Source organism: Periplaneta americana, chromosome 8 (assembly GCF_040183065.1).
Source record: "Periplaneta americana isolate PAMFEO1 chromosome 8, P.americana_PAMFEO1_priV1, whole genome shotgun sequence".
Taxonomy (NCBI): Eukaryota; Metazoa; Arthropoda; class Insecta; order Blattodea; family Blattidae; genus Periplaneta; species Periplaneta americana.
Genome location: NC_091124.1, coordinates 85,736,049 through 85,753,112, shown reverse-complemented (window position 1 = coordinate 85,753,112; position 17,064 = coordinate 85,736,049). Strand labels below are relative to the sequence as shown.

At 33.0% G+C, this 17,064-nt stretch overlaps 1 protein-coding gene across 3 annotated transcripts in view; it reads right to left on the bottom strand.

Annotated features, from left to right (window-relative positions):
• LOC138704844 (uncharacterized) overlaps window positions 1-17,064 on the bottom strand; it is a 40,550-nt gene that overhangs the window by 1,575 nt on the left and 21,911 nt on the right. Inside the window, exon 5 of one of the 3 annotated variants that reach the window (XM_069833157.1) lies at window positions 16,868-17,056. The exons of 1 other annotated variant lie outside the window; for it this stretch is intronic. In XM_069833157.1, coding sequence (XP_069689258.1) covers window positions 16,878-17,056 — 179 coding nt within the window. In that variant the 3' untranslated portion in view covers window positions 16,868-16,877. Of the gene's footprint in view, window positions 1-2,934; window positions 17,057-17,064 lie in introns of those variants that run through there. One more of the 3 variants, XM_069833156.1, reaches the window with a different exon arrangement.

Sequence of the window (17,064 nt, the reverse complement as noted above, 5' to 3'; positions counted from 1 at the left end):
TAGCCAGCAAGTCGACAGCACATACTGTGCGACGTGAATGATCATCTGGCTGACGAGCTTGCACTAGCAAACACCCTCAGATTCTTGTAATGGACTTTGTGGAAGTCAAATGCGGCAAGTTCAGTTCCCTGGCAGCACTGTGAACGGACTTACAAGGACTTCGGACAAATGCACTTTGCACACGTTCAATGTCCTCCATACTTATGTTTCATCACCCACTGCCCTTTTTCCGCAGCAAGAGGAGTATTCTACTCCTCTTGTTCCGCAGCACATTCCTAGTCTCCATAAATTTTCGGTGCCATTCCCGGATAGTTGGCCGTGATGACGGTTCTCTTCCATATTGGGTCCGGATGTGACACTGAACCTGTGTATCTGATCGTATCTCGATAAATCAGGATACACACTGTACCATCTCCTGAGGTGTCCACATCTTCTTCACTCTCAGATTTCAGGTTACACCAAAATTCACACCTGCAACCAAAAACGCATTTCAACAATCCTACAAAATTCCCATAAAAACTTAGTTTCTGATTAACATGCTGAAAGCCGCATCCTGATATCGTGTCTCACCAATTTATTTACATTTGAAGTTGTAAAGGTTTCATGTGAACATCCTATATAATAAACTTCTTGATCAGATTAAAAAAGCTTGATCGGAAGAAATTTCAAGAACAGAGTCAAGTACATTTTATTAACTCACATGTCTTTTTCCATAAATCAATTTTTAGGTTTGCAATTGAATTAGAAATATCAAATCCTTTGGGATACTGTTCCCTCCCTTTCCTTAAATCTGAGGTACCTACCTATGGCACCTATGGAAGAGGATGCAACTAATCAAGATGACAATACATTGGACTAGGTTACAAGAATAGGATAAAAGGTAAAAAAAAGGTATCCCCGTAACATGCCATGAAGGCATTTGGGGGGCATGGAGGTAGAGCCCCATGCTTTTGATGACCTCGGCACTAGAATGAGGTGCTGTGGTCAGCACCACACTCTGACCGCCTTTTACCCCCGGGAAAGACCCGGTATTCAATTTTATAGGAGGCTGAGTGAAACTCGGGGCCGTTCTGAAAGTTTGGCAACGAGAAAAAATCCTGTCACCACCTGGGATCGAACCCCGGACCTTCTAGTCCGTAGCCAGCTGCTCTACCAACTGAGCTACCCGGCCGCTATCCTAACTTATAAAAGGGGAATTTTCTTCACAGAGGATGAGATCTGATTCAAACTGACTCTCCTATTCCATGTCTCAAGGGAGTGACAATTACTCATCTGCCAATTCCATGGACTAACAAAGCAGCTAGAGTGATATAGATTGTAAATAGAATGAATGACACTTTGCAGCTCAAAATTGTATAAAATTAGGCAATTATATATATGTGAATTTGACGTATCTAATACAGCATCATTTCTATCAGTGTTTTTCAACCATCTGAATGTCACGGACCCCTTGAGCCTCGTATTTCATTTTGGCAGACCCCCTAAATATTTTGTATAATTTAAACTGGTAATCACGTTCTACTCATTAAAAATTTCCATTATTTGGTGAATTAAACATTCTAAATTGACACCTATATAAATTTCAGTTTCAGTTTTTGAATATAATGTGAAAATACATAAATACGCAGTTATTTTACGTTATTTCATGTCTTATAGAATTACCTTAGGATTATCAGTTGGATGATAGATGTATTTGCTGTGAAAAATTATACCAGTTTTTTAAACTTAACATGAGGTTATCAGTGGGGTGGTTGCGAAGTCTGGCTGAATTGAGGTGTTCATTGCAAGAGGGAGGTATGCCACAACAAACATAAAGTGAAAAAAGTAGGGCTGTTATGAAAAGGGCCGTATCCTAGAATTAGAGTGTTCTAGCATTGGCTGGTGCAATGCCACATCTATATAGTTTAGAGAAAGGACAACAGACGGTAGGAACTGCCTAAAACACATGAAATTGCACTGATCGGAATTTTGTGGCATAGCTCTCTCTTGCAGCGGACCACTCAACTGTAGATATCTGCTGCATGTCGCAAATCTACCTCAACATTAACTTTATTTCTATAATAATTCAAGAAGACTAGAACAGAAAATACAGCCTACTCTCATACAAGAGTGCTGATGCAAATGGCATTAGGTGTTGTATTACAATTCGGGAAACATTGGGATATATGGATGGTGCTTGCAACCAAGATTGCTACAGGAATATTGTAGGATACACGATTTTTAAGCTCAAGTGAGAAGATAATTCTAATAATTCTAACAGCTCTTCTTTTTTTTGGGGGCAAACTATCATTTGTCACCAATAAGAGATATTTCATTACAATTATTTTTTTCCATTCCAAAAAGAGAATATTCTCTTAATTTTAATGTTTATCACTTTTTATATCTTCAAATATATCGGAGGAGGGTTCATCATCATGTGTTACTAGAAAGGCACTGAGGGTGAGAAATGAATTGAATCGTATTCTCAATTGATATCTCGGCAAAATCACAAGTTTAATTTCTTCATCGTTGCGTCACCCTTTTCCTGAACAGTGAACATAGTTAAAGTTTGACACTGAAAAAAAAACTAATACTGTCGGACAGTTACACAAGATGTGCAAGCCAAGAAAAGTCCCTTGGGTGAACTGAATGCTCTTAAAAACTCTTGTCTGAAAAGTAGGATAAAAAACAAATATTCCAGGAAGTTCATAAAAATCAGAAAACATAGTAAAGTTAAACTTAGTTAAAAATACTGCATGAAAGCATACCTTGAATCCACGGACCCTTATCAAATCACTCTCGGACCCCAGGGATCCATGGACCACAGGTTGGGAACCGCAGATTTATATGATCAAACAGATCCAATAAATGCAATTAAATTAAACGAGATGTAGCCTAGGATTTGATTTTATATAATAAATTCAGTATAAGAGATCTACTTAATAAAACAATATATATTTATCCACAAACACATTTATTATCAATCCTGGTTAATGTAAATCTAAATACAAAATAGAGTAATATATATGTATATATTTTATGTTATACTGAAGGCATTATCCAACTGTATAGATACTCCAGAATAGCAGCAATTCCTGTCTGCTGCGTAAAAACTAACAGCTAAGACAGAAAGACAGTTAAGTAAAGCAAGAAATTTACCTGCCACAGCAGAAGAAATAACCGGCTTTAATAGTGTAACATTTCAAAGGAATAAATGAGAGCAAGAAAAGAAGTAAAAAACATTACTCTTCTCTGTTACTTTCATATTTCTTACATGCACTCTATATAGCTGCTGAAACATAACTTCCAGTCTTCTCTTCTGCTGTAGACTAGGTAGTACATAAGCATAACACAATAAAACTGTTACTTAATCAACATTTTTTCATCATAGAGCTTTCATAAAAACAACATCTCCTTATGTATAAAGATACTGAAAATAAGATTTGCTGTGTTTAATGACTAAACCACAATATAATAATAAATTTATTATTGCTAACATTAATGAGTGTCAGTTTCTATTTCTTGTTTGAAAAAGTACTAATCTTGTTCAACGACTTAAACTTCTTAAAAGTCTTAACATAACATAAGATATTTTGTATAATTGCAAAGGCACATTGTATTTTCATTATAAAAGAGACTGCACATTAATGAGTTTCTTTCTCCACATAATACTGTAAAAACAAAATGTACACATTTAAGTAGGCCAAATTGTACAAGTGCAAATCCAGGGTAGGTACTTAACGTGGGTGTAACAACAGCCTTCATTTTATTAATTCAAAATATGAGTAGACTGATAAATGAACAGTAAGAAAAAGTGAATTGGCTGCAAGAGAGTTTAGAACGTCAAAGAATGACAACTCTGTGCAATGCATATCACAACTTTCAATTAATGATTTAAACATCTCAATGAATAATAAGTATTATTATCAGTGTCCTACAAAACTGTGTTTCATTCCATTTTTAATTTCCATACGTCTCAATATTGCACAATACTATAAAAAATAAAGATTTAACAGAATAATATTCTCATAATTCTGGAACAAAGTATATCTATTTTAAATATAGTCTTGAGGTTTGCAACTATATCCAGCAGCAACTGGGTATACATGGCAAAATAAAGTTTTGATCGGTGGGTACTTATATCATGAGTTTGCAATAAATTTCTAACTTCTATATATGTAAATAAAATCAATAAACCAACACGTCTATCAAAGATACTTTCATGTCGTCCCTTTGCTTTAATTTTATCAAAGTTTATTTGGCCATTAATAAACTGATGATTGTTGGAGGGCTATAATGCTCAGTCTCTGTTCAGTTTCTTAAATGTTACATCATATAACAAAAAAAATTTACGTAAAGAATCATAAGGAACAAAAATCATTAAAATTCTATCATAAAATCCTCAGTATAAAGCTTTCTTAGAACATCAAATTCTGTGGTCCCATGCAAAACAACTTTGTTCATGAATTTAATAATATCTCTTTTACTTAAGTTTTACATGAAGACAAGTAATTATTATATTTATTCCGAACAACGAAGTTTTAAAAACATATGGCTTTGACAGCCATTTCTCAAGCATCAAATTTATTCTTTTCAATCATTCGTCCACTCACTCATATGCACCTTCTCTTTCTGGCAGAGAAGATGGTCTCTAAAACACTTTTGGTCATCAAAACTGCTAACTTTTCCACCTCTGAATGCAATCCAAATGCAAATTAATTCTCAAATTTTGCTTCGTTATTATAATAAATGTATGAACAAAGAACAAATTTTCTAGCTCTTATACTTTGACAGCAATTAAATATATGTATATGTATATATATATATATATATATATATATATATATATATATATATTGAACTTTAGTTTGAACTCCACATAAAAACACACTTGTAATGTACATATTCCAAATATTCATGTCTTTTACCTTTGACCTCTCAGTAAGGTCTTTCAGAAATATTGCCAATTGTAATGAAGTAATTTTTCTTACACTTATTTCAACATAAGTAATAAAAGGACAATATCCTGGTCACTAATGATTATGTTTTGAATTTCCTTCAGCAGAGATGTATCATATTTCGAGATGATAACATTTTAACATAAAACTAAAATACAATCTCCACTTATAAATAAAAAGTCGTCAAAATATGTATTTCCAATATAAAAATGTCGTATTTTGAATACCGTCGAGTGGGGTGACTTTGTGCCATTTGCGCATTTCATAAAAAAATGTAAGGAAGTAGTCTTTAAATCCGTCACAAGGTTTTAAAGACTACTAAACGTAAGGAAGTAGACTTTAAAACCTTGTCACGGTCTTAAAGAATACTTCCATACGTTTTTCGCGAGTGGCACAAAGTCACCCCTCGCGACAGTATATGATTTCTAATTAAAAATTACCAGTGTGTACTGGAAGTAAAATGTTATTAATGGCATTTTTTTTAATTTGAGATATACAGAGAGTACCTAAGCAGACCGGTCCCAGGTAGTATGTCCTGTCAACTTAATGAGGCAGTGTGGAGTGCTCATCACAAGGAAGCTAAGCAGTAAAGGGTGGAGTGGGAAGCATGTATGGACTTCTACATATACCAGCATATAACCACTTGCTGCCCACCACAAAGTTTGTTAGGTAGAAGTTGGAGTGAGACCAGTCTGCATAGGAATTCTCTGTAGTGTGACAAAAACTTACAATATTTTGTCATTTAATTCAGTATCAAATTTAAAGCATCTTTGACGATAATTATGATTGTTTAAAAAATGCACCATATAGATTGATTGTTAATTTGTACATATTTACTTATCTACACGTTAAACATTATTATCAATGTTGAAATCGAGAGCACATTTTCTGTTACTTATGTATCTTCAATTGTCAGATACGAAACTACTCCTATAAATGTGGTGACAGAAACCAGTGTACTCAGGATTCACTTTTCTGCTCCTATATCCATTAACAGGTATCTTTTTAATTGACATACGAAACTACTCTTTTATGTGTGATGAAGGAAAGCAGTATACTGAGGTTTTACTTCAAGGAGTCACATCATTGGGAGTTTATCAATTGACACAAGTAGAACTGGAGACACATTCTGCCCATCAAACTGCTTCCACAACTATCTTTTATGGCACTGTATTCCTATAGATTCAAGCCAGTGAAGTAATGTTTTATTAAACAACTTTCATAATGACTTCACCCTGGAAAGCTGAAGTTTCAGGCACAAACGAATTACTTTACTTAGAATTATGGACGTCAGTGAGAAGCAACACGAAACTTTCTAAATCTACGTGTAAAAACTGTGAGGAAGTGATATCACAGCAAATAAACAAGGTGCTTGTTCTTTCTGTCTCCCCAAGTAGTGTAGATAAGCTGATATACGTTTAGAATTTAGTATTTATTGGAAGAATTGTGATGTAAATTACAGTGGGAAGTATAAAAGAAATTAAACTAGCAGAATTAATTGTACAGAAGACACTCATTTAACGAATTTCAGAAACAATGAGCCAAAAATTAGTGTAACAAGAATTTGGTATGTTAGAGAACTTCAACATGTATATTTCTTTAAGGTGGAATTGGGCAAGAGTAGAGCCAGATCCAATGCACACTTGTTAAATTTTTCTTAAATATTTTATTTAATAATCTTGTCATGTTACTGTATCAATTGATCCATTTATTAAATGCCAAATAACAGTGAAATCTCAAGTATTTAAGAAGATTTTATACAATGAATGAATAGATGACGGTCATATTTAATAAAATAACAGTCAAAATATGAAATAGCACTGTCTAAGTATGTTTTGCTCAATATCCTAGTGTTTTATTTATTCAAAACACACTATACTACTGGGTGTGCTATTTTGATTTTCTACTTCTCTCAGTTATTTTCCATATAAGTGACGTGTAACCCAAACATGCTGAGAGAAGTGTGCACCATGATTTATATTTACCCAAACTAATTCTTTGTGTCTCAATTTTCAGACTTACATCATGGTCAATGTAAACAAAAGAAAATTACACAGGAAGCGTATCTATTCAAAGACATTATAGAAAATACTATCCAACATTAGCACAAGCACTTGGTAATATGCTTTAAGAAATGTCATGTCATATCATAATGTGATTTACTTCAACTGATACAAAAAGTCTAAACCAGAAAACTAGCGCATAATTATCCCATTCTCAGGAGACTCGTTAAGTGCTTAAGTATCGTGACATTGAAGTAGCAGTAATATAATATTAAATAAATGTACCTCGATATTTTGTCATGCAATTAATTACACAACTGCTTAGAAACAGTATAGAATAAAGTAGAAATGAGGTGCCACATGCATATTTTCTTCACACAACATTAAACAATTTGAACTAATAAAACCTTGTGTCACTCTTACCCCATTCCACCTTATTTATTAATGATCTTAAGAAGTATATAAAATCTTTAAATATAAACGTGAAGAGGTATGGAAGTTGTGTAATAAATTCTTTTCAAGATGCTTATTTTCAACTTTGAAATCATGGTGGATATGTCAATTGAGCATTTTGTAGTTCCACATTAAGCTTATGTAACAGGAACTGAAAATCTTCATGTAACATCTCGTTTTCACGGCTTATTTGTGCAAACTTCGTTAGATACACACATAGTTGTACCTGATAATCTATATGAATACCTTAAACACGGTATAACAAACACATTAAAATATTAATTTGTTAAAAGTTATGAACAACTGTAATTTGAAAACACTAACATATTAAGATCTAATTACAATAAGACTGAATGAACAATAAGATACAGTACTCCCTCATAACAATGCAAATAATAGTAATACTGCCATATAAATTAGTTGAGATATAAAAGGAACACCCAGCCAAAAGAGAATATAAGTACAATCACATACCTACTACAGACTGATAACAGATGGCAAGTATTTGTGTGTGTGTTGAAAATTTGTCTTCACTTAGTATGTCAACTTCGAAAATGTATTACACTTGTAATATTGATGAATTTAACAATTAGAATTGACTGACTGGACAGAGCCCTGTCCTGATTTGGGTGCCACAGCACTGTTAAACCACACGCAATGGAAAAAAAAAAGAATACTTGCAATTGTAAATTCAAGTTCATTGGCTCTATTTTTTAGCCCAGAGCTGGATCTTATAATAATGAAATATAATGAAGATAAGCAGTGAATGACTGCCTGAAGACAACTTTAAATTCACTTCGAAACATCTAGGTACATTAAACAATAGATAGAGAACATTATTAAAGAATCATGTACAAATAAGTTGAAGGAACTCACATTTTAACAAGCAACAGAGCAAAGACGCATCTACATAATATGAGTCTGTTTAATAGCATTACAGACTGCAGACTTTATAGAAAGAACACATAAGAAGTTCTATATAAATTAAGTTTATACTGGGGTCACAAGCTTTATTTTGTTTCTGAGAATGACAGACTGGAATCTGAATATTCTAACAGTCACCCAGTGAAGTAAGACTTGAATGATTAGTTAAAATTACTATGTACAGACACAGAAACAAAATTTGGGCCACCTGAATTTTCCAAGTTCAGTGAACACTGAGCATGCGCAGTGTGCTATAACTGGAACTTGAAAATTCAGGTGGCCCAAATTTTGTTTCTGGGTCCGTACATATAAAACTGGCATAGTAAATGATTTCATGATGAAAAGAAGAAAACAAGACTATGAAATAATACTGACCTGATGATATTAATTTTTGATCCTACAGACTTCTCTGTTGTGGTTATTATTTATCAATAATGGAGAAAAATTAATAAATGATCACCATAACAGAAAACTCTGTAGGATAAAAAATTAATAATATCATCATATAGATCTAATTGTCTAACATTACATAACTGCTGGTTCCCAGCAGCCTAAGTCACTCATATGAGTGTACTCCTATATGATGACATAATATAAAGTCAAAATCATAGAGTAGGCCAAAAAAGGAAAAACCAAAGGAGCGGAATTCGATCCGGTGCTGTGGATGGGCCCCAGGGTAGCTCAGTGGCAGAGCACTCAGTATGTAGAACTGAAGGTCCTGGGTTCGATCCCCAGTGCCGGAGCAAGTTTTTCTCCATTAGCAATAAAGAATATTGATATCATGTATTCAATAAATTCCTAACAGCCTCATTCTCGCCTAAGAAATTGTAAATATGTAGGTCCAACTCTTGATTTTAAATGTTCACAGATTTATTTTTTTCTTTTAGGATCCCTTACTTTTACTACACTTAAGCTTAAAAATGTTTTAATTCTGACTACAGAAACTAGGAGAGGATATAAATCCCGAAAGACTTAAAACTCTATTGGTTATAATACTACTGTCACAGTTTTCGGAAAAATTAATATATACCGGTATCATAAAACCTAAGGAGAGTAAGAACCATAAGCAAACTAGAAGGCATACTGATTTCACTTTAAAATCTTCTATAAAAAATCTATAAATTTAAGAACGAAGTCATACCATCAGACATCCAAGAAACCAACACTACAATAGCAGTAAAACTGTCTTACAATGGATATCCATTCACTATTGAATTGATAGAAAACAACAGAAAAATTGGCCTGTAAAGGAGTTGATCTACCTGCAGCCTATAGAACTACTTTTCATTCAGTTAAAAGTTTCACCAAATTAATGGAAAGATAGAGAGAAAACATAAAAGTGAGATAACACTGAGAACTGGGAAATGAGAAAAGAAATACAGTACTCCAAAATATAATTTCTAGTACCTATACAAAGAAATAAACTGTGACTGCTTTTGGATTAATTACAGGCCAAGATTGTAAAGCAAAGCATCTGGATAGAATTAGGAACTGTCAATTACCAATATGCCAGTTGTATGAAATGGATGCTACTCCTAAACAACCTAAAAGCCATCTAAGCGAAATAATGGAATGCAAGAGGACAACCAGTTTACTTTCATATGCCCAAAGTTAGACATCAACTCATCGTCAATATTAGTAATACCAGGCAAAAAGTTTACTCCAATTGCCCCCCTCCACATTTCACAAAGTAACAAACAACTAACTCCATTACTCTGTTATACCTTTAAATCAACTCTAAGATACACAATATACAATGAACTTGCAAATACAATGACAGTCTAGCCTTTGTGAATTAGCAATGTGGTTACGTCAACTTTCTTGACACACTCATTGTGCTCTGTGTAAAGGGAGTACTGCATTGCTGACAGGCAACTTACTAACATACTGGCAAGACTATGTTAAGTGGCAAGTGTTGGTAACTTATATAAAGTATTATTATTGCTGCCCTTGGAAAAATACTGCTTTACAGTGTGTGATAATCTCACTAACCAAATGAGATGTGCTTCAGTCTACCAAGTAACAGCTATGTATCGGAGTTGTGTGCAGCAGGAAAACTTGGGGAGAGGTCTTGGATGGAAATCATTAATATGTAGTCAATACTGCAACTTTAAACACAATATGGTAAAGGACATTGTCAGCAATAAAAATCCTAAAACAAATATTCCTGTTATTTAAAACACGACTAAAAACTAAATGGGAAGTAAAATGCTGTAGTACAGAAAATTGAAGATCATGCACATAATGAATGGCTTTGTGCACAATGACATCAGAGGGTTTTGGCATTATTTCTTCACATCATAGTAAACTTTTATCTATTATGCAAAGGAAAAGTGCAATGTGAGATTTTCATACCTGTTTCAAAACAAAGCATATAATTATGGGATTTATGAAGTAAAACTTTTAATTCTCCAAGAATACTAAAAAAAAAAAAAAAGACAGATGAATGCTACTAATAATTATACTCCATAAAAGAATATAACAGGCTGCAAAAAGTGAATTGGTCTTCTTATACGACTGTCTACATATGTCAGAATTTTCCTAAAAGTTTGTTTTTACATATATTATATCCAATAATAATATACTTCAGAATTTTCCATTCGAAATATGTTTAATTACATTTTTTGACAAGTTAAAAAACGCAGTTTGTGTTTTGCTAAAATCTTTTGTAAACCAGATGTTAAGAGTACAATTTTATGCATTCTTAATTGCAGGCATCAGTGAACAACAATTTCGATTCATTATGCATTTAAAATTAAATAACTTTGTACACAAAGCAGTTTAAACTAAGTTCCAAAGTACTTTCAAAATAATGAATTTTATTTAAGGTGGCAAGATGTATTTAATTTTGGTAGTTACTAAGCTACTCTTTGACAGCCACATTTCCTATTATCATTATATACTTTGAAAATTCTCTGTTTATATGAAATTTTTCAAATGGACGCTATGAATTTTTAATATACAATATATCTAATGCACCTGCACTTACACCCTCGTATACCTCTACTGAAAATACAGTATGAAAGAGAAAACATTAGAAAACAATAACGTATTTCAGAAACAACAATGCTTTGTTATTCAAGATGATGAAACAGTATGTAATCTCACAAAATACAAACATTAACAATTTTAACCAACACCTTTAACATCTTTAAGACTTTCACAAAGGCACTTGAATATTTGTGCGACAGAAGATATAATAAATTAAATGATGAAAATCAATATGAAATTTTTTAATTGTGCACACTAATCTTTCGCTGATATTCCTTCCAACACGTAGTAACTAGTTGCATTTTAAGAACAATAACCTCTGTGCTTACATAAAATGAAACCCCCAAATTTACAATATGTATGATCAAATTTAATTAGTTCAGACAAGGCACATGCTCATTATTGATGTCAGTAATTACAGAATGAAAAGTGTCAGAATTCACAACACAAACTGGAAAGGAATGATGCACATTTTGAAAAATCCCCCAATTTTTAAGGTAGTACAGACATAAAACTCATCTGTTGCATTATTTTAGACAAACCCAAACTCTTGAAACAGTCAAAGGCTTATTAACACACTAGGGACAGATATGTACGACACTTAGCTTCAAAATAATGATATATATTGTAAATAAATAAGACATCATGCTTTCCATTTTTAAATATGGAAATATATATGATTTTGAGATCCAAACTTGTACTACATATCAACAAAAATTCCTACAATGAAAGAATTATATTAGTTTAGCTGTAACTTACTAAATTCTACATCGGAATAATCCGTGTTAAAAAATAACCAGAATGAAGTCTACGACATTGCAGCCTACACCCAAATAAGCTAAAAACCGAAATCTTCGTGTCTGTATTTGTACTAGTACACAAGAGCTGTTAACAATCCCCATACCATTTCTCAGGATATTAAAATTACGTTAATTACAATGTCTATGTAATACTAACACTCTCTTCAAAAAAGTCAGCTTACCTGTATAATCATGAAACACCTACATTTCTAGAATAATAAATCAAATAAAAGGTAAAATTAATTGTAGAATAGGAAATCATATTTTCAGGCTTTTAAGTAATAAGCTATAAGATAGCAATACATTTTACTGTGATTTTAAAACTTTTACTTATAAATAAATAACCATTAGGTAAAACAGATTAGAATGTAAAAAGACTCACTACAAAAGTAATACCTATTTTTTTTTATCTTGCCAGTGTATCTGATAACTTTCATTATGATTACTTGAACCTCTTAACCCATAACTTGAAGTCTTCTTTCTCTTTGCCAGATGGCTCATCTTTAACAGTAAATGAAAATGGAGGATGACATCAACATTCATTTAAAGCAGGAAATGTGTTTCTCAATGAAGAGTACATTCCATCTATCAAAATTCATTAACATTTGAAGAAATTTTATGGGGAACAGTCAATATCAAATTGTCCTTGCACTTTAGTGATCAAAAGGGGGTAATCCCTGTGAACGTCCTGGAACAAGATCACACCCTAGATCATATATAACCAGATTGTTCGGCCTTAAAGGCTTTGACGGTAACAACTTTTGTCAGGCTTACTTGTTGCCATCTAGTTGTTACATAAGGAGTCACGTCATAACTCCCATTTGAATTGCATTAGCGACTCTACTGCCATCTCGTGTTCGTTTACGGCAGACAGGTGGTGATCCTGGTGGATGTTCTCTTCAAAGTGCTACCGATTTTAACATAGGGATGAGCAATCTGTTATATATGTGATCTAAGATCACACGAATTCGACCAGAAAGGAAAACATGAGAACATGCTCTTCAGCATAACGTAAGGTCTCATGTATCCCATACCATAATTTGGTAGAAAATACAACGCAAAATTTCGAATGTATTATCTTGCCACATTCACCATAAAGTTTTGGTCTTCCTCTATGACTTTATGAACCTGAAATTCGACAGCAGCATTTCACTGATACTGATGTTGTCATCAAGGGTGTTAAAAAGTGGTTTATATATACTGATGACAGCTTTATAGGACAGAGATAAAGGGACTTTCTGAAAACTAGAAGAAGTATATAGAACGTGGAAGTAACTGTGAAATGTAAAACAATAAGTGAATAAAGACCTGAACTGTGATGTATGTACAATTAATTTCCCTAGTTTAAGCAGAATTGAAGAGAGAAAAAGAATTGAAGGTATTACTTTTGAAATCTCATGTTATCAAATTTCAATGAATATAAATAATTGTACTTTAAGTAGGTCCAAGTGTATAAGAAATGCTTAATATGGCCCTCTCCCATTCTCCTCGTATTTTGATTAAATTCTGAATAATTAAAATATAAGCTTTCCTAACACCAACACCTAATGAACACCGGGTAAACTTAAAGCTTGATGTTTCCATCTAAGTCCAAACAGCCTAAACTATGATAAAAGTAGGAAAAAAAATTAAAAGAATTTAAATGAATGTTATATAGTGAAGTATTCTGTTATGAATGCTAGACAACAGATTGGTAAAGATATAGCCACAAAATGTTTCCACAGTTTTTAATGTAATTTAGTGAGCACACTTGTAATTAATTAACATTTTTATAGTATAAATTGTATACTGCCATTAGAATCCATTCATTAGTGTACTAGCCTGCAATGATGGAGGATTCTCTTATCAGATGAATTACTGGCAATATGATTACAATGATCAATGGAAAAGTGGTAGAATGTCGGTAGGAAAAACAGGAGTACCCTGCAAAAACCTACCACTGAACAAAGTATCTGTCCACCACACAATGCCATTTCAAGATGACAATACTTTAGAACACACAAAATAATTGTGTATCATAGTGCTAGAAATGTGAATTCAGATTTTCTGTCACATTATCAAATGTTAAGTGAGGCCATAACATTCAAGTAATTATTAATATACAAAATCCACTCATATAATTAATTATGCATAAAACAGTTTTCGATAAGAATTTCAAATGTCAAACAAGTACATGTGTGCTACATTATTTTCAAGGAATGGAATTATAATAATCGTCATCTACTTCAATTTGTACTTTTCTGCGTGTTACGTTCCTCCTACTCCAATGGGAATTGCATACCAATATCAGACATTCACGAAACCCTGGACTTCTTGATAATGTGGATGACCTGGTACATGGCTACTTCTTGGTACAAGAATTAATGATATGAAGTTGGGATACCTAACTTGTATTCAAAGTGACCAAATGCGGACACTAATTATAAAAACCATAATTCCTAACACTCTTACAAAAGGAAAGTGAATGTAAGGTCGCAAATAGTCTAGGATACTGACTCACTCAGTACCACTACCACTAAACTTTTACATGTTCAAGATTAAAAACATTTTTAGTACTCTAACTTATGGCCATAACTGTAGGTTAATATTAATATCCTGTCCTCAAGATGCTGAAAAAGTAATAAAAATAATTTAATTTGGATATATACAGTACTACACATAAGGCACACTGTTACACTAATCATAACAGCATTAGCATTCCACACTGCATGCCTTGGTCCAAGTACAATTGACTGAGCTGAGGCAGGTATTCTAAGGCTATTTACGTACCTCTACCATCATTTCACGATTCATCTGTTAAGTATCATCACTATCACCAGGCAGATAATAAGAAACTACTACACTGTAACATTTCTCGAGAATATCATTAAATGACGTTTCTATGGAACAAGTAGCCAGATACTGGTGTAGCTCAGTTGGCGGAGGTGTTTGCCTTCTGATCTGGAGCTGCACTGGGGCGTGAATTTGATTCCGGCTTGAGCTGATTACCTGGTTGAGTTTTTACGAGGTTTTCCCCAACCATAAGGCGAATGTCAGGTAATCTATGGAGAATTCTCTGCCTCATCTTGCCAAATACCATTTCGCTATCACCAATTTCATCAACGCTAAATAGCCTAGTAGTTGATACAGTGTCATTAAATAAAAAACTAAAAAATTAATAAAAAGAACAAGTAGCCAATAGAGTCTTCAAATTTGGCGCCAAAACCTGAATCAGGTACAATTCTTGATGGACAGAATATTATAACTTCACAAAAGGTAATTATCAGATTCTGGATTTTCAAAATAATCAATAAAATGAAAGTAATATTACATACATACATTTAGGTCTGAAACAAACGTATATGATAAAATCTGCATAACAAGAGAAAATACGCTTCATATATTGTGATACATATTAACAGATGCTAGTTATTATTCCCAATGAAAATCATGTCAATTACTATGCAACTTCGAATGATCAAGGACTTCTCATACTATGCAGCGTTAGTGATTGCAGACTTCTGTTTTTGTATTCATACTCATAACAAATTATAAAATACTGTAATTCTGTAATGAGATAGTGTAAACTGCTGATAAAATCCCCTCTCTCTATATTGCTTTCATCACTTACAAAGCAGTGACAATACCTCTTTTACCAGCTCATGGGAGGTGCACATTATCAGGCTGTGAAAATGTGGCGAAAGAGAGACAGAACAGCTGGCAACACGAATAGGAAGTGAAATAAGAGAAAATTTTTTAGAAAAAAAAAAAAAAAGGCAATTCCTTGACAAAGAAAACTGAATGACACAAACAATTGCTTTTCAACTTATTTGCCAACAGCAGTTGCTGTTGAGTAAAACTGAGAGTGAAAAATAAATGTGCAAATAATAATGAAATATAATATTACGAGGAATAAAATTGTTATTAATAAACAAAGTAGTAAAACAAGGCACAAAATGTAATATACCTGGATGTGATATTCCGCCATCTGGCTGTTAATCATAAGACAGGAAAAGTAAAAAGAAATTTGAATATCAAAGTTGAAACAATTAAAATCACATAAAACAACTTGTTTACAGAAGAGTAAGACAGGGTCTTCAAGTAATTGCATATATAAAAAAGTACCAGTAGCCAAGACGAAATTCTTAAGAGAGATAAATTAAATAGGCTAATGGAAACAAAAAAGAATAAATACGATCAATATTGAGTATACAAACTCTTATTAAAATGACAATTGAACGTAGAAATGGATGAGTCATGCAGGTCAACTGAATCATAGAAGGATTCATAAACATATTAGAATAAAAACTTGATGGAAAACAAAAACTTTGAGAAGATGTACTCTCAAATGTTGAACTAAAAAAAGCTTTTCAATCTCCTCTGTACTGCAAAATAACAAAAAGATAATCGAATAAATACAATTTTTTTTTTTTTTTCATATTTCCATTTTAGTTCTTTGTACTCGTCACTGTTGTTCGAAAAAATTCTTGTTGTAAAAGCTGCATATAACAAATAAGTAGGCCTTATAATGCAGTGAAAGCTAAACCTGGTAAATACAACATAATCTGTCCCCAATGTGTTAAGAGATAAATCAATCAGTTTCAGCTGGTTTTGTCTGTTGCAGGAACAATGGAAGACACATGAATAGATACAGAGTGCAGTAACAATTTGTGTTAGACCAAGTTATTGCTTAAGGAATCAATACTGTATCTAAAAATATAAATATAAAAAAGGAACCCAAATAACTGAAAATATGATCAATGAGTTGTGCTCTTCTTACACATGATGTTTTAGTCTTCTTTGGTCTGGTACTTATCAGCAATGTGGTGAAGCATGTACTCAAGAGCTGATGAAGTGGTGGTAGCAAAAAGTTGCCGCCACATATATTCGTGAAGGAGTATATTCCCTTTAGGTTTCTGTAAATCTTGCACTTCTTCACAAACCACCACTGCTGACTGCCAAATAGTCTCTGCATAT